General features: G+C 46.4%; 1 protein-coding gene across 1 annotated transcript in view; it reads left to right on the plus strand.

The window, feature by feature from the left end:
- VWF (von Willebrand factor) overlaps positions 1-24,883 on the plus strand; it is a 208,853-nt gene that overhangs the window by 109,363 nt on the left and 74,607 nt on the right. The window contains exons 31-38 of the mRNA XM_083181600.1: positions 389-532; positions 3,200-3,364; positions 4,719-4,762; positions 5,998-6,175; positions 11,966-12,186; positions 16,088-16,280; positions 18,060-18,404; positions 24,117-24,322. Of these exons, the coding sequence (XP_083037726.1) occupies positions 389-532; positions 3,200-3,364; positions 4,719-4,762; positions 5,998-6,175; positions 11,966-12,186; positions 16,088-16,280; positions 18,060-18,404; positions 24,117-24,322 (1,496 nt within the window). The remainder of the gene's footprint in view (positions 1-388; positions 533-3,199; positions 3,365-4,718; positions 4,763-5,997; positions 6,176-11,965; positions 12,187-16,087; positions 16,281-18,059; positions 18,405-24,116; positions 24,323-24,883) is intronic.

Below are 24,883 nucleotides of genomic sequence, written 5' to 3' on the forward strand. Positions count from 1 at the left end.
CCTTTATTTTATTAATGTATATCCTTTACAGTGGGACTACAGGTGCCAACCGTCCTTTCTTTTAATGTCTGGGCATGCTTGCCCTTGTGGCTCTCCAAGTGTCAGCATGGTGCTGCAAGCTTGCTGGGACCTGTATTCCCCCTGTAATTGGTTGTCAGTTGGTGAACTCACCATGTGCCATACTTGCCTACCCTCCCGGAACAACGGGGAGGCTCCCAAAAATTGGGCCCCCTCCCGGCCCCCCGGGAAGGTGGGCAAGTCTGCCGCATCGCCCCCACAGCCCCCATGAATCGCATCATTTTGCCTCATTTTAGCACCGCTTTCAATCCGCGGACCCACGGATGTAATGTTTCTCCACTTGAAAAGTATGTTTTTCTTTTCTTTTCAGGAGATGCATTGCAGTTTGCTGTCCAGAGTGCCATGTCGGAAATACATGGTGCAAGACCCTTTTCCTCTAAGATTGCAGTCATCATCGTTGCAGACAAGTCGTCAGATCAAGTGGATTTCCCAGCCAGCTTTGCTACCACAAACCGTAACTATAACCATTTATATGTCAGATTATGGTGCATGCACGTGAGAAAGAGATAGACATCACTTCAGTGTGTTTCCCTACCATCTTTTCTCCTCAGCAATATTTTTTCCATATGATACAGAATAACCGCCTTTAAATGGTGGACCTGCTGTCACTCACCTGCAATTTGGGCTATTTTCCTGTGATTGATTGCTGCAATCACAGTAAAAGAGCCCAGATTGCAGGTAGATTGTATAGTGTATTAAGAGAGCCTTAAGAGAGACATCCTTGTTGAATGTGCATGTAATGGGATGTGCTAGTGAAAAAAAGACATAAAAAAATACAGGTAAAATATAAATATAATTTAAAACAGAGAATACTCCTAGTAATCTAAAAAAAAGGAAGAAAATGTCCAATTGCACTTGAGAATCTTGAGATTGCCCTATACAGTATATGATGCTTCTGCCTATTCCCATAGACCAGTGGTTCTCAAACTCGGTCCTCAGGACCCCATACAGTTCACGTTTTCCAGGTCACCTGACAGGTGCACTCATTACTGACTGATACATTTGTAAAGAGCCACAGGTGGAGCTAATTATTTCACTTGTGATTCTGTGAGGAGACCCGCAAAACATGCACCGTGGGGGGTGCTGAGGACCGACTTTGAGATCCTGAGCCATAGACTGTACATAATGTAGCACACACACACTCAGCAGGTTCTATTATACACAACACGAATTTATAAGTGGAAACCATCTAGCGCTTCAAACATAGACAATTGTACTTCCCTTTGTAGGTTGGATACTCCTATTTAGGCAGGTGTGTGGAATGAACCGTCCTTGTAGTTGATTTTCATACAGGGCCGGCGCCACCACTAGGCAAATCTAGGCATTTGCCTAGGGCGCCAGCCACTGGATGGCGGCACTTCGCCCCTCGCCTCTCGCATGGAGGCTGCAGGGGTGTCCGTGCCGGGTACCTGCGGCACTGTGTGATCTGGCGGCGGGGTCCCTGCAGTGATGCGCGGCTTGCGCGCTATCTGGCAGCCAGGCGGCGGCGCAGGAAGCGCTACTGGGTTTGAAAACATTCCGCATGCTGATTGGCTGAGATTCAGCCAATCAGCGTGCGGCGAGTTTTCAAACCCATCAGCGCTTCCCGCGCCGCCGCCTGGCTGCCGGATTGCACGCATCACTGCAGGGACCCCGCCACCAGATCACACTGCGCCGTGGACTAAAACACCTATGAAAACATGGCCGGTGCAAGGCACCGGGGCGCCCCACCCCCCCTCGCCTGGGGCGCTCCGGTGCCTTGCACCGGCCCTGTTTTCATAGGTGTTTTAGTCCATGCAAAAAAATGAAAACAAGGACATCATATATATTATCCACACTGTGAGGTCAGTTCTACACCCGTGCAAGTAGATCGGGACCATGCAGCTGTTTCTTCCACCAAACAAGGGGGACAGACAGATATAGTCTGTAAGGATAACTTGCGTACCCAGACTCACATAAAGATGTGACTGGTCACACACATCAAGGTATCTTTTAATCTTTAATGCGTACCCAACTCACAGTTAAGGAGTGTAGTATTCTCACATAAAGGTAGCTTTTAATCAAACGAATAGGATTTGCCACGGGGATGCGTACCCCAACTCACTGGTATGAATGCTGTGGTAATCACATCAAGGTATCTTTCAGGCCACTCAGTAGATGAACCAAAGAGTGCTTTAATGACTTCCACATCCAGAAGTATACAACATATAGAATAAAATCAAACAAAGTAATCACTGTGACTGCCTGCATGCAATAGAACAATGGTGAATACGTGGAGTCTACAACCTGGGAGGTCTTCCGGATGATCCAGCCAGGGAGTGGGTCAGTCCAAGTTCAAAGTTGCAGCAGTCATCAAGGGATCACCTTCCTCTAGTCAATACACACAACAATCCACTCTGGGATCTTTTTCAAGTGTATAGAGGATGGAATAGAATGGGTTTATAAACCCATATACAGGAAGTGACAGGACTTCCTGTTTCCTGTGGTTCGCAAAATTTACATTTACAAAACAGATACATTACATGTATTTAAAATGCACAATACCTTTAAAAACATTTTATATAATAAGCCCATAGTCAGGTATCCTGTATAAAGGAGGAGTTGTAGATAGCTAATATCTCCAAGGAAAAACGGAGCCGCGATACCGGAAGTGCGGTGCGTTCCACTGCACCCACTTCCGCGTGTCACACGGCCCGAAGTCCATATGCCGCGCTCACAGAGCCGGCAAATAGGAAGCGCACGCAATGCTAATGCGCGGTGCTTCCTGATGTCGTGTGCGTTCCAGCACATCAAGAAACGGGCTATGTTTGCGTTCCAGTATATATAGGAAGTCCATATGCCGCGCTCACAGAGCCGGCAAATGGGAAGCGCACGCAATACTAATGCGCGGCGCTTCCTGATGATATGTGCGTTCCAGCACATCAGGAAATGGGCTATGTTTGCGTTCCAGCGTATATAGGAGCTCCGGCTTTCACCTATTAAAACCTATTATTTTGAAAACCTTAAAAAAATCTGTTAAAAACTTTTAAGAAATATACTCCTTTTGGAGAAATTACCATGGGCTGTACAAAGATTAAATACACATACAATATCTATCTATTATAGTACACAGTTATATCCGCTTTCTTATTTCTTAATAAAGGTGTGTCCGTGTTTCCCATCGGAGTTGGATCCCGATATGATGAGAATGAGTTATCAGTCCTCGCCGGGCCGTCTGATAGCCACAAGATCACAAAACTGCAACTCTTTGAGGACCTGCCCACTATGGACTTTCTCAGTCATGATTTTATCAACAAGCTTTGCACCGGTAACTCCCGTTGCGATATAAAATATACTCTATGCTTTATCATTGATGACTTATGTAAATAATGTTTAGGGGTGTAGCCTCATGTTTTGCCAAGTTCGGTAATGGGGGGTCAGATCATCCTTTAAAGTGTGTATGAAATTGAAAGCAAGCGTCTAATTGGTGGTTGTGGTTTAACACAAATGTTGCTACTAGATACAATCTTAGTAAACGAGTCTTAAGATGTTTTATTCCAAACAGTAAATAGTTGAGGTACTGTGTGTAATTAGGCCTTGGGGAGCGGCTCCTGGTGAGTCTATCGCCATGTGCCGACCCCACCAGAGTCAGACAGAATTGGGCACGAGACGCTCATGCGCCCCATTCTCCCGGAAGCCCTGCCCGCTCCCTGCCTGTCTCCCTGAAGTGGAAGCACCCTGTCCCCGCTGCCTTGCTGAGTGGTACGAGCGAGCGAGTGAGACCCCTCGCCATCCACCATTGATGACCCCACGTGCGTCCCCACCCTCGCCATCCACCATGGCTGAGAGGGGCTCAATCTGTACAACCAAGGGCCCAGTTTAATTTGTTTCTATATTGCTAATTCTCAATATCCCTAAAAGACATATAAAGTAGATGTGTATAATAATAATAATTGCAATTTATGCCCATTGTGTGGAAATGAAGAGGCTGATGTAGCCAGGACCAAAGAGAGGGGGATAATGGGGGAGGTGCGGCCAAACTGTCGGGCCCTGCCCACACAGAATACCTGAGGGAAAATACTGTAAGCTGAGAAGGATGACATTCTTACCTACTGCAACCTGCCCATTCCATTAATGAGCTCCATAAGCCAGCCCGAGCCTGGGTACTAGCTAAGACCATGCTTGGCACTCCTGGATCGCTAGTACTGGGGACCATCAATATTATTTGCTCCGCCCTTACGTCCACAAATAATAAAGCTTTATTGTATGTGTTCACCTTTACAGGAACACACACTTGCTGTTCTTGGCCTCAGATAAAATGTTCCCTTAGCACCCATCCAAGCAGGTATAAGTGGTGGTGTGAATATCTAAACAGTCACATACGGTAGTTGCGCAACCAGTTTTCTTGGAATGCGCAGAGCGTAATGACTCTGCTTCTGCTACACATGATGGCATGGTAATCCATCTGCAGTCAGCCCCAAAGTGTTCACGTACATCTCACGGAATGGGCAAATCATACTTTTCTACAGAATGTATTGAGGTGAATAAGTTATTTAAATAAGACATGCAATATAAATAATTTCTTTGTATAGTATATCAGAGGTAACTGCAGTACTTCTGTATAGATTATATAATGTATCATGCTGTTGTAATTAGCGGTTTTTATTTATTTTATTTTTCAGACCATGTAAAAGTTTGTATCGATGACAATGGAAATCAGAGAGAGGTATATGCTTTATTTTCAGTGTTACATGTAATAATAACTAATAATGCAGTTGGCATATGTAGGGTAACCTTGATCTGCCTACAGACCCGCCCCCTACTTTGCATTGTTTAACCTTGACCCTCCCAGTCCCACCGCTCCCCTCCATACTTATACCCATGCGCAGTGTATTGTACTGACATGCGAGAGCCAGGACAGGCCTTAGCCAAATATTGGGTCCAATTCAGGCCTGATCACACAGCTGCATATTCACAGTGCGTGCGATTATCGATAGGCCCGTGCACTTGTACGAATCATAGCATGCATGCGCGAGACCATCCTGCGATAAAATCATGCCATTTGTTTGATCGCTAACCGTACGCATGTTGATTGACACAAAGCCGGCGTTTGTTGTGGTAGCCGGACATTTTCTGGGAGTGTCAGGGAAACCGCAGGCATGCCCAGGTGTCTGAGGGGAAGTCATGTGATGTCAGTTCTGGCACCGATCCGACTGCTACTGTTGCAGCTGCCAAGTAAGTCCTGGGCTACGCACAGACTGCACACACTGGAAATATCAATTGACGGTGAGGGGCTTGTGAACGGATTTGCAGCGAATCCCCAATCCAGTTAATTTTCGCAGGTCCTGCTAAATCGCACTGCAGTGATCAGGTTTGAATTAGGCCCTTTGTATAGATAATAAAAATAAATGTAATAATAACAAAAATAATCATAAAAATGGAGGAAGCATATTCCAACATTAAATCAAGGCAACATAATACTCATCTGTACTAATCAACGAAAGAGTAAAGTATTTTCTTGGCACAGAAATGAATAAATCGTAGATCAGTGACGGTGGCGGTGTAGTTCAGAGATTAACACAAAATGAGATATTGAATTAGCCACAAAATTTTTCTCATGGATAATGGATGTTCTTGGAGCTATCCAATTAGCCCAAAAAGCCAACGAGAGCTGCTGCTTATCGTTATCCCCATTTTCAGACGAAAACATGCCTGTGACCATGACAACCCACGTTTCACTGAAATTGTATGTTTTCATGAGAAAAAGGATTTTTTTTTTCGAGCATCCTAGTTGGTTTCAACAAAAATTAAAATCGTAAAAAAAATCGCAAAGATGTTATGTTAGAATTTTCACTAATCAAATTCAATTCCTATAGTTCCTACTAAAAAAAGTAGTTTTATTTGTTTTGTAGTTTTAGTTGTATTTTTGTTTTGTGCTAACATTATTTATCACTGTTTTAGGCTGGAGATAAGTGGATGATAATAGACGAGTGCCACGTTGTGACGTGTTTAAATGATGGCATAACTAGGCTGGACAGCAGCTACATGAACTGCACAAAGATCCCAAAACCGATATGCAGCAACAACCTGCCCGCCATTAGGATCGATGAAACTTGTGGCTGTCGATGGGTGTGTCCATGTAAGTGCGTAATGTCAGACTGGAAAACACGTAGGGTGCAACCAGAACAGTGTAAGTGATATGACATCGGAGGCTGGTGGATGAGTGTGAGATGACACAGAAGGCTGGTGGAAGAGTAAGGGAGAGGACACAGGAGGCTGGTGGATGAGTGTAAGTGAGATGACACAGGAGGCTGGTGGAAGAGTGTAAGTGAGAGGACACAGGATGTTGGTGGAACAGTGTAAGTGAGATGACACAGGAGGCTGGTGGAACAGTGTAAGTGAGATGACACAGGAGGCTGGTGGAACAGTGTAAGTGAGATGACACAGGAGGCTGGCGGAACAGTGTAAGTGAGACGACCTAGGAGGCTGCTGGAACAGTGTAAGTGAGATGAAAAAGGAGGCTGGTGGAACAGTGTAAGTGAGAGGACACAGAAGGCTGGTGGAAGAGTGTAAGGGAGAGGACACAGGATGCTGGTGGATGAGTGTAACTGAGATGACACAGGAGGCTGGTGGAAGAGTGTAAGTGAGAGGACACAGGAGGCTGCTGGAACAGTGTAAGGGAGAGGACACAGAATGCTGGTGGATGAGTGTAAGTGAGATGACACAGGAGGCTGGTGGAAGAGTGTAAGTGAGAGGACACAGGATGCTGGTGGAACAGTGTAAGTGAGATGACACAGGAGGCTGGTGAAACAGTGTAAGTGAGACGACACAGGAGGTTGCTGGAACAGTGTAAGTGAGATGAAAAAGGAGGCTGGTGGAACAGTGTAAGTGAGACGACACAGGAGGCTGGTGGAACAGTGTACAAGAGATGTCACAGGAGGCTGGTGGAACAGTGTAAGTGAGATGACACAGGAGGCTGGTGGAAGAGTGTAAGGGAGAGGACAAAGGATGCTGGTGGAAGAGTGTAAGTGAGATACACAGGAGGCTGGTGGAACAGTGTCAGGGGGAGATTCTCTAAGCTAGAAATGCGGTAAAAACCCCGTTATCGGGGTTTTTACCGCATTTTGGGATGCTGTAAGCATCCCCCGCCGGGTTACCGCGGCGGGGGTCATCTCCAGAAAAATCTGGCGATGCCCCATAGAAGCCAATGGGCTTCTACCACAACCCTCCGCCGCCCCGCGCCGACCCCCCGCCGCCCCGCATCTCACCCTCACCTGTGTCCGGGCAGCACAGAGCTTTGCTGCCCGGACCTGTGACCTCCTCCCTGCACTGATCCTCTTTCGGGTGCAGGGAGGAGGAGAGCCCGGCGCAGCAGCAGCAGCGCCGGGTGTGTGAGGGAGGGGGGAGCCGCCGGGACCTGCTGGGACCCGGCGACTCTCATCGCAAAGGACAGCTCTTAACGCAAGAGCTGTCCTTTGCTATAATTATCGCATATGTTAGAACATATGCAATAATTATAATTGCGAAGGGGGGCGGAGATTCTTAGAGAATCTCCCCCTAAGTGAGATGACACAGGAGGCTGGTGGAACAGTGTAAGTGAGATGACACAGGAGGCTGGTGGAACAGTGTAAGTGAGATGACACAGGAGGCTGGTGGAACAGTGTAAGGGGGAGATTCTCTAAGGTAAAAATGAGGTAAAAACCTCGTTATCTGGGTTTTTACCGCATTTCGGGATGCTCTAAGCATCCCCCGCCGGGTTACCGTGGCGGGAGGCATCGCCAGAAAAATCTGGCGATGCCCCATAGAAGCCAATGGGCTTCTAACGCGAACCCACCGCCGCCCCGCACGGACCCCCGCCGCCCCGCATCGCCCCTCACCTGTGTCCGGGCAGCACAGAGCTGTGCTGCCCGGAGCTGTGACCTCCTCCCTGCACTGATCCTCTTCCGGGTGCAGGGAGGAGGAGAGCCCGGCGCAGCAGCAGCAGCGCTGGGTGTGGGAGGGAGGAGGGAGCCGCCGGGACCTGCTGGGACCCGGCGACTCTCACCGCAAAGGACAGCTGTCCTTTGCTATAATTATCGCATATGTTAGAACATATGCGATAATTATGATTGCGATGGGCGGCGAAGGGGGGCGTAGATGGGCGGCGAGTTTTAGAGAATCTCCCCCTAAGTGAGATGACACAGGAAGCTGGTGGAACAGTCTTTTTTTAAATTATTTCTAATCTCTCAAAATATCTACTGTACATGACATTTTTGCACTATTTCCCCGTAAAATGCATCTTAATTCACAACCCAAAGTGTACGTACAAACAGCTTTTTATGTTTAAAATTATATACAGCATGCCTATATTCTATTTGTAATTGCAACTTTGTCTGCATATGGTATGCAGAGACAGCTACATACAATATGTGGCATGCCTATATTCTGTGTGTAATTGCGACTGTATCTGCATACCAAATTATGTTACAGCAGGCATGTCCAAACTATGGCCCTCCAGCTGTTGTGCAAGTACAAGTCCCATCATGCCTTGCCACAGTTTTGCTATTAGGGAATGCTAAAACTATGGCAAGGCATTCTGGGATGTGTTACAGCGTTTGGCAGAAAAACAGGGTACTTGTTTCCTAGCACGGCCACAATCTTGTCCATCGTGTATCTATAAGTTAAGGTACACGATGGATGCGATGGACCCGATTTCCTTTGAAATCAGGTCCATTTTGCCGGCAAAGGCAAAATCGGGTCCATCGCGTCGGTCGTGTGCATTAACATGGCACGCGACGCGACCGACACGATGGACCCGATTTTGCCATAGGCTTCAATGTTAAAATAAGGCTATTTTGAAGTCTAGATTTAGACGTCTAAATTCAGACTCCCTGCAGTCCTGCGCACCGCTGACAACTTGGCAATTTACACTCCTCCGGCAATTTAGAAGTCTAGATTTAGACGTCTAAATCCAGACTCCCTGCAGTCTCCTCCTGCAATTTAGAAGTCTAGATTTAGACGTCAAATCCAGACTCCCTGCAAACCGCTAAGATGGGGGCATCTAAATTTAGTAGGGTCTAGGGGTACACTATTAAACCTGTTCACAATGACACTAGTCGACGTAACAGCTGTCGACCTTGATAATTCCACTATCCACGCCAACCCGAAGCGTGGCGAGCGCAGCGAGCCCGCGAGGGGCGGCGGTACGCGTCCTACGACCTTTTCATACCCCCACTATCCATGTTGGCGTGGAGTTGATTTTATAAAGTGTGGCGAGCGCAGCGAGCCACCGAGCCCGAAGCGTGGCGAGCGCAGCGAGCCCCGCGAGGGGACACGGATACCTTCACAGGTATCCGCGTCCCCTCGCGGGCTTCACAGGTATCCGTGTCCCCTCGCGGGGCTCGCTACGCTCGCCACGCTTCGGGTTGGCGTGGATAGTGGAATTAACAAGGTCGACAGCTGTTACGTCGACTATTGTCATTGTGAACAGGTTTAATAGTGTACCCCTAGACCCTACTAAATTTAGATGCCCCCATCTTAGCGGTTTGCAGGGAGTCTGGATTTAGACGTCTAAATCTAGACTTCTAAATTGCAGGAGGAGACTGCAGGGAGTCTGGATTTAGACGTCTAAATCTAGACTTCTAAATTGCCGGAGGAGTGTAAATTGCCGGGTTGTCTGCGGTGCGCAGGACTGCAGGGAGTCTGGATTTAGACGTCTAAATCTAGACTTCAAAATTGCCGGAGGAGTGTAAATTGCCGGGTTGTCAGCGGTGCGCAGGACTGCAGGGAGTCTGAATTTAGACGTCTAAATCTAGACTTCTAAATTGCCGGAGGAGTGTAAATTGTAAATAATCAATGTGAAAATCGGGTCCATCGCGTCGGTCGCATCGCATGCAATTTAGTCGCATGCGATGCGTCCGACGCGATTTTTTCCGACACGACCAACCCGATCAAAATCAATGTGGCCGTGCTAGGAAACAAGTACCAAAAACAGATATAGGCAGATATAGGTCATATCATGCCAAGTTCCATTGTGCTTCATCTGCAACTTTAAACGTGTTTAAAGGGAGGGGCCGAGCTAAATGCATTGTTAGGCTCCACCCCTTGTGCGTAAAACAAATATATTGGAACAAATTTGCATAGAGGTGGGGGCAAATATGGGGGGGGGGGGCATTCGGTTAGGCGGCGGGCAGCATTTACCTGTAGTCTAGCAAACGGGTCTGAATCAAGCCCTAGGTGTATGAGCTCACATCTGTAAGATTCCTAATAACACGGTGCTAAGCACATATTACAGTTCTTATGGGTCGATTTATACACCAGCGAGCACAAAGCCGCTTGCACTGTGAAATGTCTCAGGAGTCCTTTAGACAAAGCGTTATTGACAGTTCTTGGCATCGGGTACAATACTGTACAGTGATGATAATATCATTCTTTCCGCCAGTGATGTCAGTGAAGCAGCTATTCTACTGTAAGATTCTCTGCACTGACTCGGCTCCGCCGTAATCATAACACAGTACGTCGTGTCAGAAGGCCGCACATTATACTTAAATTGCCCCTTTATTGAGTTGAGTTTGCTTATACATTTGCATTACAGAAGGCATATAAAAAGGACAAAGGATGCCATTTATTCATTGGAAGTCAAACCCCAAAATGTATTACAGCAATGATAAAAATGATGCTCTCTATGCTAAGTGCATAGGTGACTCATTTATAGAGAGATTCCCACGTTCTACAATACATTTCTGGAAATTCTTATTATACAAACACTGTTATTTTGCTAGATATAATTCCAGCTATCCATCGTAATGCTACCCATACACTAGGGCGATATTGCATACAATGTCACGTCGATAGATATTATATGCAGCATATAATATTTATCGAGTTGCATGAACGATCGCATGTGGATTTTAACCACATGCGATAGCTCACAATGCGATTGGCTGGGGGGCAGGAGCGGGCAGCAGGAGTGCTTGCGGCTGGCGGCAGTGTAGCTGAGCTCTGTGCAGGAGGGCTGGTGTGTGTGATGGTCAGCGGCAGGCGGCAGAATTTGAAAAAAACTTTAAAAAGACTGGGCGGTCCTCTGATTGGCTGATAGAGAGAGCTCTATCAGCCAATCAGCGGCCACCTGAATGTGAGGCCTCTGATTGGGAGGTCCGCTCAGTGTTTTTAAATATTGCCACCCGCAGCCCTCCTGCACAGTACTCCGCTACATCGCAGGTGGCATGCGACATCGGGGGCTGGTATTAAAGCACTCGGGCACTAAGATGTCCCACCGCATCAAATCGCATATGTGTATGGGCACCATTACTCTCTTTTTAACTCAAAGCATTGCTTTAATATACAAGAGATAAAGGATGAATTCCCATTGGCCCTCATTCAGATGTGGTTGGAATAGCTATTACCACTTCTTATATAGGAGCAGCAGCGATAGCACTAATATGGTATATGGTAATACAGGAGGTGGTGTCCCGCTTTCTGCTGCATTACTGATCTGAACTGCATCCAAGGACCAGTATTGGATCTTCCCTGTCATCATCGGCCGGTAGCCGCCGCAGTGGAAATCTCCTTCCTCTAATGGAAATCCTAGGATCTTCTCTTCCCTGTAACGGTGGCAACAAGCCTCCATTTGAAAAAAACGGAGACCTTTGCCACGCCCTCCCAGCCTCTAAACAGCATCAGACTGAAATTCGAATGCTGCCCTTCATCGGTCGTTGCAGGACACACTTGAGCATGCACAGGACGGGTCCTGCACATGCCCAAAAGATCAATAATTGGTACTTTCCTGAATGCAGTGCAAACCCACACCACATCTGCATTACCAGATGGCTGATTGTGGTAGTCTACCATTCAATTGTCAAATGTCATGATTCCGGCCCTGCCGGTACAGTTCCAGTGGGGAAGCTATACATTTACTGATACCATGTGACTCATTTGTTTTCCTCACCAGGTGCCTGTACGGGCAGCTCAAACAGACACATTGTCACATTTGATGGACTTAATTTTAAACTCATCAGCAACTGTTCCTATGTGTTATTTAATGACAAGGAGAACGATCTTAAAGTGACAGTACAGAATGGGGAGTGCAGCTCTTTGGAACACCAGACCTGCATGGATTCCATACAAGTGATGTATGCTCAAGAGACAGTCAAACTGTCAAATGATATGCAGGTAGGTTACTGTACATCCTTTTCTGTTCTTATACAGGTTGAGTCTCTATCTGATAGCCATATAGTTTGGGTCGTATTAAGTTATATACTGTAGGTCTTTGGCAAATGTATTTGAGGGGGATTGGGTAAAAAAACAAAATGGTCCAGACACCGGAAAGCCATAACAGACAGGCTTTCTGGAGCAATCTGGGGTGTGTACTGTCCAGGGGTGTGTATGTGACAGTGATCACTGGGGATCACTGGGGAGACTGGGGGGAGAGAGATTCCATCCTCACTGTATGGTGCGGACCGTTCCGTGTTTTTACCACATCCCCCGATCATACAGAAAGGCTGGAATCTCTCCTTGTCTGCCCAGTAACTGCCGTCACATATACTCTATGGTGGCTAAGATTGCTGCAGGAATCCGGACCGGCATTCCGGAGTCCAGACCGCTCCAATGAGACTTTAGCAAATGCCTGATATAAATGGCTAATCTTTGCATTGCAATATAAATGAATAAAATTGCCTTTATGAGATTATTAGACAATATACAGTATAGCAGTGCAGAAATTAGAGGCATGGTACCAAACCCCCTGTAGGGATGCCACACAGTATCCCAAAAGTGCAGTTAAGATTCTGGTTCACTCGCAAAGGCAAATTCACTCTCAGATAGGCAAAACCATATACACTGCAGGTGGGCCTGTTGCAACACGTGCAGAGAGAGTAACATTTGGGTGGGGGGTGTACTTCAAACTGATATCTATATTGCAGTGTAAAAATAAAGCAGCCAGTATTTGCCCTGCACAGAAATAAAATAACTCACCCAAATCTAACTCTCTGCACATGTTACATCAGCCCCACCTGCAGTGCACATTGTTTTGTCCATCTGAGAGTGAATTTGCCTTTGCGAATGAACCAGAATGACCCCCATACTTTACAGTGTCCCCTGTTCATATTATGCCGCATTACACTTCCCCTGTTCATACTGTGCAACCCTCCAGTTCATATTATTCCATGTGTGCTCCACTATAGTGCTTTCATTTCATATTCTACCAGATTAAAGTGCCCCAGTTCTTATTATGTAACTTTATAGTCCCCTCCACATTAAAATGATCTGATCAGATTATTGTGCCACATCAAAGAGGCATCCAATTCATATTATGCCACGTGTGCCCTGCTTCATATTATGACCCCTATGGCGCCTCAATTTCTTCTTATGTCATGTTACAGTAGCCAGTTCATATTATGCCATACAGTATTATAGTGACTCAATTTTATGTTGTGTCATATTAAAGTGTCCAGGTTCTTGTTATGTAACATTATTGCCGTTGCCACCTCTGCCTCCGGGTGTGTGGCCGGGACCTGCAGATCTTCTTGTCTTTGGTCCCGGCTCTCCTCCTGGCTAGCTCCTGCTAATGAAAAAAAATAGCTCACACAAAATGTCCGCCCCCTTACAGCAGACACTTTTTGAGGATGCTAGAGGAGGCTGCTGAAATTTCCGGATGGGGGGCGCTGATTTTATAGTTATGCCACTCTGTTTATTAATGAAGTGCTAGTAGTAAAAGCCACAACTTCCATGTAAGTGAGATCATATTCAAAATGTCCCCCCTTTTTTGGTTACCTTTCAATAAACAGAAAAAAACCTGTTTGTTGCCCAACCAATCAGAGTATAGAAGTCATTCTGTAAGTGCGGTTTATAAAATGAAAGAAAACGTCTGATTTGTTGTTCTCTGTTATGCCCCTCATTATGACATGTGCTGCTCCTTTGTGATAGGGCTGCGGTTAGATGTCACAGCACCCATTATAAAATAGCTCTTGGTGACTTTTAGCCGACCTCTGGCACGCTGACTGCAGAGAGTGCGTAATGTCCAATGAATGATGATGCCTTGCAAAAAATATCTCAAAGTGCCAGAAAATAACGCCTTAGAAAATGCTAAGGAAAACATTGCTTTACAACTGCAGCTTAGATTAAATGGATTATTGCCAGTTTCTACAAGTACACATACACTTACATTTGTTCTGTATGACTTATTTTACAAATATGTTTCGCTTTGGCTTTTGTTTCATTGGCGACTTAAGCCTGTAATGAAAATGTTATGAAATTGTGAGAGGAGTTTCGCTGTCATATTTCGATGTCATATTCATACAGTGGATTAATGTAAACATAAACCCTATTCATAGAAGTCGAAGTGGAAGAGGGGAGTGTTGGCGCTCTGGGGTTGTTTGGGGGAGGGAGTAGTCTGATGTATGGGAAGTGGGGAGCTGGGAGCAATAACTGTGGGCTGGGTGTTGTGATAAATGAAGCAGGTAACAATAACTGTAGGCTGGGTGTTGAGATGGTGTAGAGACCGGAAACAATAACTGTAGGCTGGGTGTTGCTGGTGGAAGTGGTGGGGCGGTCCCCGAGTTGGGTTGAGGTAATGCTAAACTGTCCCACGGTGAGGCAATGCCTGCTGGCTCACCGGTAGGTGGTGGTATCGCGGTACTCAGATCCCTTCACGTCAAATCCTGAAGTGGATGTGTGTACCTCCAAAAAATAATGTGAATGGTTCAGGGTATGCAGGTGGTAAGCAGGAAAAGGTAGTAGTAGCTTACCGTATGGTATCGATGTATCGGCTGATGTCGATGGTACGTGATTGCCCCGGGTCCTGGCACGGTTCCAGAGTCTAATGTATCCGTGTGGTGGGTGGAAGGGGACTTGGGGGTGCACGTGTAGTAAATGAGAGGTGGACCGGTAGTAAATTTAAAAGGTGCTAATTTATTGTGACTATTACAGACAGTTAGTACAACAAATTAATACTATTGAAAAGTAATTACCAGTAGCAACTGGAGCAAAATAAAGTATAAGAAGGTTTAGCAAGTATTTACCATGTGAGGTGTAGCCAAACGCGTTTCATCCCAGATTGGGACTTTTTCAATGGCAGAGGATGTATCGCCAAATGTCGCGAGACGCTTGGTGTGATTTAACACACATCCTCGCCTGCGGCAGCACAAACGAGGAATCATTCGATAATCGCTCACCATCGAATGATTTCTCCTCCGTACCTAATGAAGCAAAGACTTCACTATTCATTTGAACGGTGTCCTCTGAATTTGGGGCGAGCGTTGGCATCATGTGGCGTCAGTTGCTCAGCCCATGCCTGCATCTGCAGGGGGACTCTCAGCTAGGGATGCCAATCCTGGGGCATTTTTTTCAATCCCAGAATCGGGATTGAAAAATGTATCCCTAAAAGAAAAATGCCCTGCTCCCCACATTTCCTTTGGGAGCGGTGCGGGCAACAGTGTTGCTGGGGAGTTGTGAAGAAGAGGCAGTCGGCAGAGGTGGCGGCCACTGGGAGCGGTCGTCAGGAGTCAATCGCCGCTTGAAGCACTAGAGCGCTGAGGAGAGAGAGCTGGGAGCACTGATCGGTAGGTAGAGGGTTCCTGCGGTGGAGGTGCAGCCTGCGTAGTGTGACCTTTGACCAAGGCCGCACGCTGGAGTCGGGAACAGCCGGGCAGCGTCTGAGCTAGTGCTCTGACGCTGCCCAGCATAAGCCTGCGCATGCGTAGTCTAATCCCGAAATCCCGGGATTGGATACTCTAATCCTGGGATTGAAATCCTGGACATTTTGGGGCCAAATCCCGGGATCTCGCCGATCCCAGAATTGGCCACCCTACTCCGAGCCTTTTCATTGACACGCCTAAAAAATGCTGGGCGTGCCCCTGCTTCCGCCCCCTGATTGAAGATGGGATGTTGCTATGGGCAACCAATCAAAATCTATCTATTATCTTCTAGAAGGTGGTAAATAAATAAGCAGTAGATTCTGATTGGTCTCTATGGGCAACATCTCACCTTCAATAGAACTCCCATCTTAGTAAAATTAACCCCTGAGTGTCTGCATCTTACTGTACGTTCTATATGGTAACTTTCATTTTCTTCCCAGGTCTCTGTTAATGGAAGATCAGTCCCGGTCCCCTATAACAGTGACACGGTTAATGTAGATGCTTTCGGAGCTCTCATACATGAAGTTAAGATTCATAAACTGGAATTTGCTTTAACATTTACACCAAGAAACAATGAGTTTATGCTTCAGTTCAACCCACACGTTTTCTCTTCAAAAACATCAGGACTTTGTGGTAAGTTATTGGTAGCCCTTCTATGGTGGGCAACATGGCCGACTTTATGAGCAATGCAAGTGGCCCAGGACCCCTTGGGGTCAGTTCTATTTCTTGTGTGGAAATACATTTGGGTCACAGTTTCAGATTAACCCCTTGAGTGGTGGGTTTTGCTGGGTCAGGACAAACCTACCAGGGCAGGTTTGTCCTGCCCCAGCAAAACCCACCACAGATCATTAGGCGCTCCCCCCCCCCCCTCACCTTCGCTCCGGCGTTAGTACGTTGGAGCTCCCCTGCCGCTGCTGCCCCAGCCGCCTGTCAATCATCACGCAGGTGGCAGGCGCGGGGATGTTTCACGGCGGCTCGGGAGGACTCGGGCGCCTGAGTTCTCCCGAGTCCCCCCGAGCCGCCCCGAACATCCCCAAACCTGCCGCCTACATCATTGCTGCAAAATGACAGGCGGCTAGAGGCTGGGGGAAGAGCTAGACCCAGAGGCCTAGACCCAGATTGCCGGAGCACAGTGACAGGTAATCACTGGGGGAGGGGCTGGGGGACGCAACGGGGGGCTCAAGAGGTGGTTCGCCAGTGTGTGCACACCTGGACACCACTGGCACACACCTATTTCATATTTGTGTATGCCCGGAAATTTTCCGGGCAAACCACTCAAGGAGTTAAAGTACAGCATGAAAAGCTTTCAGAGTGTGAGGAGTAGGTTGTCCTCTGGCCGGATGGTCCACCTGGTGAGAGGAAATGACCACTCAACCACTGGCTTACCTTCTGCATAGACTAGGTGAACAAATTGAAAATACTGTAGCCCTGGCCGCTTATGTCATCACTGGATCTGGTAATTAATGTTACGAGAGTTAGATGATTACAATAGACCAGCAGACTACAGTACGGAGGAGTTAGAAACATAGAATTTGACGGCAGATAAGAACCACTTGGCCCATCTAGTCTGCCCCATTTTTTTTAAACATATTACCTCAAACCATATTTGATCCTTATTTTTTTGTAAGGATATCAATATGCTTATCCCAAGCATGTTTAAGTTGCTCTACTGTATTTGCCTCTACCACCTCTGATGGAAGGCGATTACACTTATCTACTACTATTTCTGTGAAGTAATTCTTCCTCACATTTCCCCTGAATCTTCCTCCCTCTGGTGTCAGTGCATGTCCTCGTGTTCTGCTGCTTCTCTTCCTGTGAAGAATGTCTCCCACCTGTACCTTGTTAAAGCCCTTGATATATTTGAAAGTTTCTATCATGTCCCCCCTTTCCCTTCTCTGCTCTAAACTATACATGTTAAGATATTTTAGTCTTTCCTGGTAAGTTTTGTGATGGAGGCCATGCACCATTTTATTTGCCCTTCTTTGTACAGTCTAATGTATTTATATCCTTACACAGTACTCGAGATGAGGTCGTACCAATGACCTATACAGTGGCATTATTACTTCTTTCTTCCTACTGCTGATTCCTTTCCTCATGCAACCAAGCACCTGCCTTGCCTTCTTCATTGCTTTGTTACATTGCCTACCTGCCTTTAAGTTTGTAGGGTTGAGTCAAGTGAATCTTGATTTTCCAGTGAGTTATATATTTTATCATTTTTATAATATTAATATTACTCCCCCAGATTGATATGCAACATTGCCATTTTGATTGTTATAAACCGGCTAGTTACTCATCTTATCCATACATTAAGGATTTTGGACATAACTAGAACTAACCTCTTGACACTGGGGCCATTGTAAGTGTGAAATATCACAATAGGATTTTCAGTATTGTTTTTTTTCCCTAACACAGGTATATGTGACAATAACTCGGCTAATGACTTCACCCTCCGAGACGGCTCAGTAACAACAGACAGCAGCAAATTCGTAAAACAATGGACTTTGGCCGACACTTTCGGAAGGACATGCGAAACCAAACTCGATGATGTGTGTTCCCAGCCTCCCAGCCCCATGTGCAGCATTCTACTTTCTAGAACGTTCGAAGAGTGCCACTCGAAGGTTCAGCCCAGCGCTTTCTTTGCACTGTGTGAAGAGAACAGCTGCCACGGGCAGGACTTCTGCGGGACCATTGCGAGTTACAGTAATCTCTGCAGGATCCATGGAGTTTGTGTGAACTGGAGGACACCAGATCTGTGCCGTGAGTGTCCCATATTTTACCTAACAGCTAGATTGCCTCCATAAACTAGAGCAGATAGCAGCAATGATAAGGCAATGTACTTGTCATTTGGTAAGATGTCACAAATGTAATATTCCATCCCTTCCTCGCCAACTTGTTCTCTAGCTCTTAAAATTAAAATACCAGCGTCGGTCCACTCAACACATGCGAAACCGCACTGTAAAAAGTAAAAACCCAGAGGCTAAATGCTTGACATGGGATACAGTCGGGTGACTTGCAGTTGGGATGCAGATGGTCGGCATCTCGATGAAGGATTCCCGACAGGAGGCAGGTAAGTATAATTACTTATACTGGGGTGGGGTCCTGGGGTGCGCACCGGTAATGAGAGGTGCGGCCCTGCGGAGACCTTTCAGTAGTACTTCATACAAAGACAAGGTTGCAGGAGCAAAGTTCAAACTCCCAATGTATTAATAATAATCATTGCAATAAAATTTTGCATTTTGACCGAGGTTCTTTGCATAGTTATGACCATATGTAACGGCTTGCCCACCGCGTCCAGGTGACCTCATTAGTCACTTACTTCCCTGCATAAGGAAATGCGTCACCCCTCTAACCTCTGTGAAGCTGCCCGCACGGAGGGGGATCTTTGCAATGCACATTTGAACCTACTTCCTACTGCGCATGCGCAACTGGACGGCCCTTTGTAAATAACCACAAAAATGAGAAATACAGCAATAAACAATGTATATTTTCATGCCCACTGGCATGTGAGAAACCCGTGAGTGAACGGCTTGGGCGAGTTTCACACTCACCGAGCCGTTCACTCCAGACAGGCCTGGGTGGCAGGGGTGACAGCAGAGGGACACCCACAGCCTAATAAACAGGTCTGAATCAGGCCCTGCATTTGTTATACAATGTACCTTTTTATTTTGGTTGTCTCTAATGCAGAGGTTCCCAAACTTGGGACCTTATTCTGGTTGACTCGCAAAGCTGGCACGGTTTTGCCTTGTAAATTAATGCCCAAAGCTGGCCCTAGGCATAGGCAAACTAGGGAAATGCCTAGGGCATTTAGATATCCTGGAGGCATCCCAAGCCTAGGACAGGTGCAGATTAGTGTTACGGGCCATGTGCTGGAGGCAGGCTGACTTTCTGGGCCAGAGACTCTTGCTACTTCATCTGTGATCAGATCTCAGATCACATTGGGCAGCAAAGAGTGGGCAGCAGTGTGGGGGGGTCCTATGGCCGGCGTCAGTTTTCAGGGCACCTGACCTGTTGGCATGTGCTGTCCCTATTTAAAATATAGGATTGGGGGCACCAATGCTATTGCTGGCACAGGGCATCAAAATGATTTATCACAGTCTTTGGATGAGAATTACTGTGAGTGAGGGGTGATGGGTGTTGCTCACTGCTGCTGTGATCTATGATGCTGGGTAATGGGCGCAGTTCTGGAATAGGGGTTCTAGGTCCAAGGCGGAACGAGCGGCGATGCTTGGGGCACCAGCCAAAATCTTGCCCAGGGCATCAAATGGGTTAAGGGTTAAGGCCAGCACTAAGTTCGTCTGGCATCCAGCACGTCTGCTGGACTTACACCCAGGGCCACCGACAGGGGGGTGCTGTGGGTGCAGCTGGCTTCTTAAATGCAGGACGCCAGAGCGGCTGCCGGTACACGAGCTCTGATTGGCTCACCAGCCGGTGCTGCATTTGAATTGGCCGCCGGCGTCCTGCATTGAAGAAGCCTGTGCTTCGGGACCTGCAGCAGGAGTCGGGCATTAAGTGAAAGGAGAGGAGTGTGTGTGTGTGGGTAGGGGGGGGGGGGTTTGTTGGGGGGGAAGTCAGTCCCGGGCCCCAAAATTCCTAGCGGCAGCCATGCTTACACCATATTATATCAAGACCCCTGTTCTGGAAATAACAGAAGCTCCTGAGTAAAATGTGAACCTGACAAAAGTGCAAGCTATAAACATAAATCTTTCCAAAATCATATTCAAGCACAAGTTATTTTCGAGCCTTTTAATATTACGATTGCATTGTGTTAGGTATTAGGTTAAAAACAAAACCCAGAAGCAAGTGATAGTCTCTAATAACATGTCATTAGCTGAGGAACAGCTTCTACACAAGACATGAATCATCCATGAATAGTAAATGAGAGAGTTGTCCCCTCGGAGATTACATTTATTATGTACGTTCTATACATTGTCTGCTGAGTTTTCCATCACCTCATGTGACGCTGTTTAATTCCCAGCTTTCTAGTCTGGCACATTCTGTCCCTGCATGTTGGAACCAGAGTCACCCATATTACAAGCTAAGTTTCACCTCTTTTATTCCTTTGAAATGCATGAGGTGTATCTGATTGGAGGGATAAGAACACCTGATGCGATCCATCTGCATTGTGGCAAGCTTGGCTTCATCCCCGTATAACGCCACTGAGTCTCACAGAGCGGCCATGTCCCCGCATGTATCTGTATTCTGTGAGACCTTACAGAGCAGGAATACAGTACTTAGTGCAGGTTTGCAAGCCGCTCGGTTCTCTGCTGGATCCAGCTAAAAACCACGGACAGTAAATATTGAAATATAATGTAATCATACCTCCCGACTGTCTTGATTTTCTTGGGACAGTCCTGTTTTTCTTTAGACCGTCCCAACCGCGGCCCGCAGTGTCCCTTATTGGTGGTGGTGGGGAATAGTTTCTAGTCCCCCCCCCCCCCTTGCCTGTTGCTCCTATTCAGGGAAACAGTGGGGCTAGGGGCATGGCCAGCAGCTCGCAGAGCAGTGCCCATGCCCCCACAGTGGCAAAAATGGAACTCCATGGTCACACCCCAAATTTCGATCTTGCCTTCTGTGAGCACAGGCAACCCTCCTTCCTCTCCTACATAGTTGGGAGGTATGATAGTAATAGATCTCAGTAGACCACACTCCGTTGTATCTTCCGGTCTATAAAGTTGCCTAAGTCCTCAATCTAGAGCTGTCCATACTTTAGAACGACTTACATACGATATAGGTCGTATGATCGATGGAACAAGTGATCGTATGTGCTTTAAAACACATACAATCTCCTTTCGACCGCAAGCCATCCTGACTGATCATACGCGCAGCTCGTATGATCAGCTAAACGACCCACAAGTCCGCCCATCGCACCGATGTACCTCTCGATGTGCACACAATTGGCCCGTTGAAAATGTGGATTCTGGGCTGATATCCTTCTAATGTATCGCCAGCTAAGGCCTTTGGGAACATTTACGCATTCACAATATTGTGAACAGCATCTGTGAATAAAATATATGAAATATTTGTGCTAAAATGATCATTTTGCACCTACAGCACTGGTTGTGATTTTCATATCCAGCATTCCGAATACTTTTTTTTTTTTGAGCTTAATATATAGTGATACGTTTGCTTTTTGTTCATTTAATGTATGCAAAATATCGTATAAAATGACCTTCATGCTTTCTGTGTAAGGTGTAACTGAGACATAAACGCATTTATTGTTTATACTTGGTACCCATCCCACACAGCGTGGCTGGGCCCAGGTAATGGTGTGGGTAAAGGGTGGCATTGTGCACTCCAGCCTAGAGCAAACAGGAGGGGGTGCCATTAGTGTGATCGCTAACACCCCCCCTCCCCTATCACCGCACAAACAGAGGAGGCTGCTGCAGTAACTGCAGCGCGCACTAGGAACACAAAAGGGAGCTGATAGGTAATGGGGTAAGCGGCAGACCTGGGCCCCACCATCTGGCCTGTGCCAAGGTAATTTTTACCCACCATCCCCCCTCTCAACGCCACTGCCCATCCACAAGATACAGATGTATCCATGCTCATCATGGAAGTGATGCGGCTGCACGCATGGCGCGCCTAGTCACACAAGCAATGTGAGGCTTGCATGCAGCTGCTCGACCATGACACCAATGACATTAAGCTCCAGCCTAATAGTTTGTGCGCTTACATTAACATACCCTCCAACATGACCCATTCCATTCGGTACACAATGCTCTGTTCCTGGACGGCCCTGGTAATGTATGATTGCCAGCACCTGTGTTGAAACACCCTTCTTGTCAATTACCTAGTTCCACACAGGTGATGGTAATCCTACATTACCAGGGAAGTCCAGGAACAGAGCATTGTGTACCGAATGCAATGGGTCATGTTGGAGGGTATGCATTAATGCCAGTGGAATTCCGGAACTCTTCAGCTTTGGAATCTGCAGAGTGTTGGCGACGCTTACGCACTATGCTCCTTTTTCAAGCCCAGCCTGTAACATGGCAGTTAGGAGCTGATTGGCTGGCTGTATATCACTTTCCACATTATCACTTTTCAAAGCTTGATCCATCTGGCCCTAAGAGCATAACGAGCCTACAGTGACAGCTGTTCAGAGTTTATCTGTTCTGTATACATCATTATAATGCCTGCGTCATAATTATAATGCCAGCTAATCATATCCTTCTCATCATCATAGCTGTGCAATTGGGGTGCGGATACTTTGTATACATCGCCCTGACGTAATCCAATAATGTCAACATTAAATATTTAAAATATAGTATTGAATTATCAAAGAGTGCCGTGATTTCAAAGCCTTAGAAAATGAAATATAACATTTTTTGGTATTTCAATAACTCCATTGAAAAATCACACGGACGTCAAAATGAAATACACATGAGGCATTTATCTTCATTTATGTCAAATATGTGTTATTGCTTTATACGTCGGGAGAACAAACACACACGGGAAGGAAAATGAAACGTTGTTTTTCCGCATGTGTTATTTGTATTAATAAAGAAATACCTCTCCCGGAAAATGAAATGATCTGCAGCTGAAAACTATTAAGCAAACAGTTAAAATCTATTACTTTACTGAAGGTCCACTTCTATTATACCATTACTTTATACTTATTTACTATATAATGTATACTGTAAGTACAATATAGTATATATTTCTTATAAAATCTTAAATTCAAACCCGAAAAACAAGACACATTTATTGCCATTACACAATGTCGTAGTTACACCTTAAATGATATCTGGGATAATGTGTGAAAATGATAAGGATACTACAGTATATACACGAGAGGGGTTCAGTAAGTAAGATAAAGGTGCTCATACAGTACTGAGATGTATCGCAGCAGTGTATGGGCCCACTTCCGTTTCCATGGGAAAACCCAGAGTTTTCCTGTGGATTCCCATAAAATGCTAGGTGTTCCCTTGGGCAATCCCCGTCCCTGCTGCCAACCGCCTCCGGCCCTCCTTCCCCGCTGCGGACAGCCCAGGGAGCGTGTACCTCTCCGTGGCCATTTGCTATCAAGGTTTGCACATGCATCGAAATGCGCACATGCAAATCCCTACCATCGGGGCAAGTCTCTTTCATACTCTTCTTTGGTCCTGGTGCTCTGTTCAGCAAGTACTAGGTGACCCAGGCCTTCAGCATCACTTCAGTAATGTTGCTTGCCCATTCTCTGTTTCATACCTGCGTCACCTTACCCAGATCGCTTGGCAAAAACAAAGTATTTTTCCTTTTGCAAGCCTCTCCTGCACTCCACAGTGCCACCAAGTGTCAGCCTCCAGTATTACAATGTACATGGACAGAGCTTTAAGGAATGTCAGACCAATAGCTCATAAACTATATTACTTTCCCCATGAGTTACGATAATCTAACACACCCTTTGTGCTCATTAGAAAAATAATCATCTGCAATACACTTAACGATTACCTTGTAATATTCATGATTGCCGCTTGCTTTCATTTTCAGCAATGGACTGTCCAAGTACAATGGTGTATAATCACTGCCGCTTGGGATGTAACGCGGACTGTGAAAACGCACACAATAAAACTGTGTGCTCTGACCACCCAGCGGAAGGCTGCTTCTGCCCAGACGGAGATGTGATTCTGAATGGTAAATGTGTCTCAGAAGAAGCCTGCACCCAGTGCACTGACAGCTATGGAGAGACTCACAAGGTAATTCATCCAGCCTTCCCATAAACCAGCTCACATTCTTAGTCTCATCGGGGCAACATACATTATGTCGACCATTAAAGGTTGACATGTCTTAAGTCGACACATGATATGTCAACAGGTCTAAGGTCGACACAAGAATTAGGTCAACAATGGGAAGGTGGACAGTCAAAAGTTTAAAGTTTTTTTGTGCCAAATGTCGACATAAGAAAATCCTGTTGATGATTTTACGGTACATAGCAGTGGTCACTTTCAAGCAAGACTCTTAGCACAATGAAGCTTTGGCCAGTAGCGTAACTAGATAAGTGTAGGCCTCACAGCCAACAGTTATAAGGGCCCCTATGTACAAAAATGTATATACTGTAGCACATGTTACTTTGACAGGGAAGGTGGCCCTCTCAGCTCTTGGCCCCATAGCAGCTGCATTTCCTGCGTCAATGGTAGCTACGTCTTAGGCCTTGGACCTGAGTTGGTCTGTATATTCTGGCTGAAGAGCTGAATTGGGTGACTTCCAACTAGACATGTGCGGGTTGAGGTTTACTCAGTTCTAACTGCCAAATTAGC

The sequence above is a fragment of the Crinia signifera genome, chromosome 4 (genome assembly GCF_055691185.1).
Source record: "Crinia signifera chromosome 4, ASM5569118v1, whole genome shotgun sequence".
Classification (NCBI taxonomy): Eukaryota; Metazoa; Chordata; class Amphibia; order Anura; family Myobatrachidae; genus Crinia; species Crinia signifera.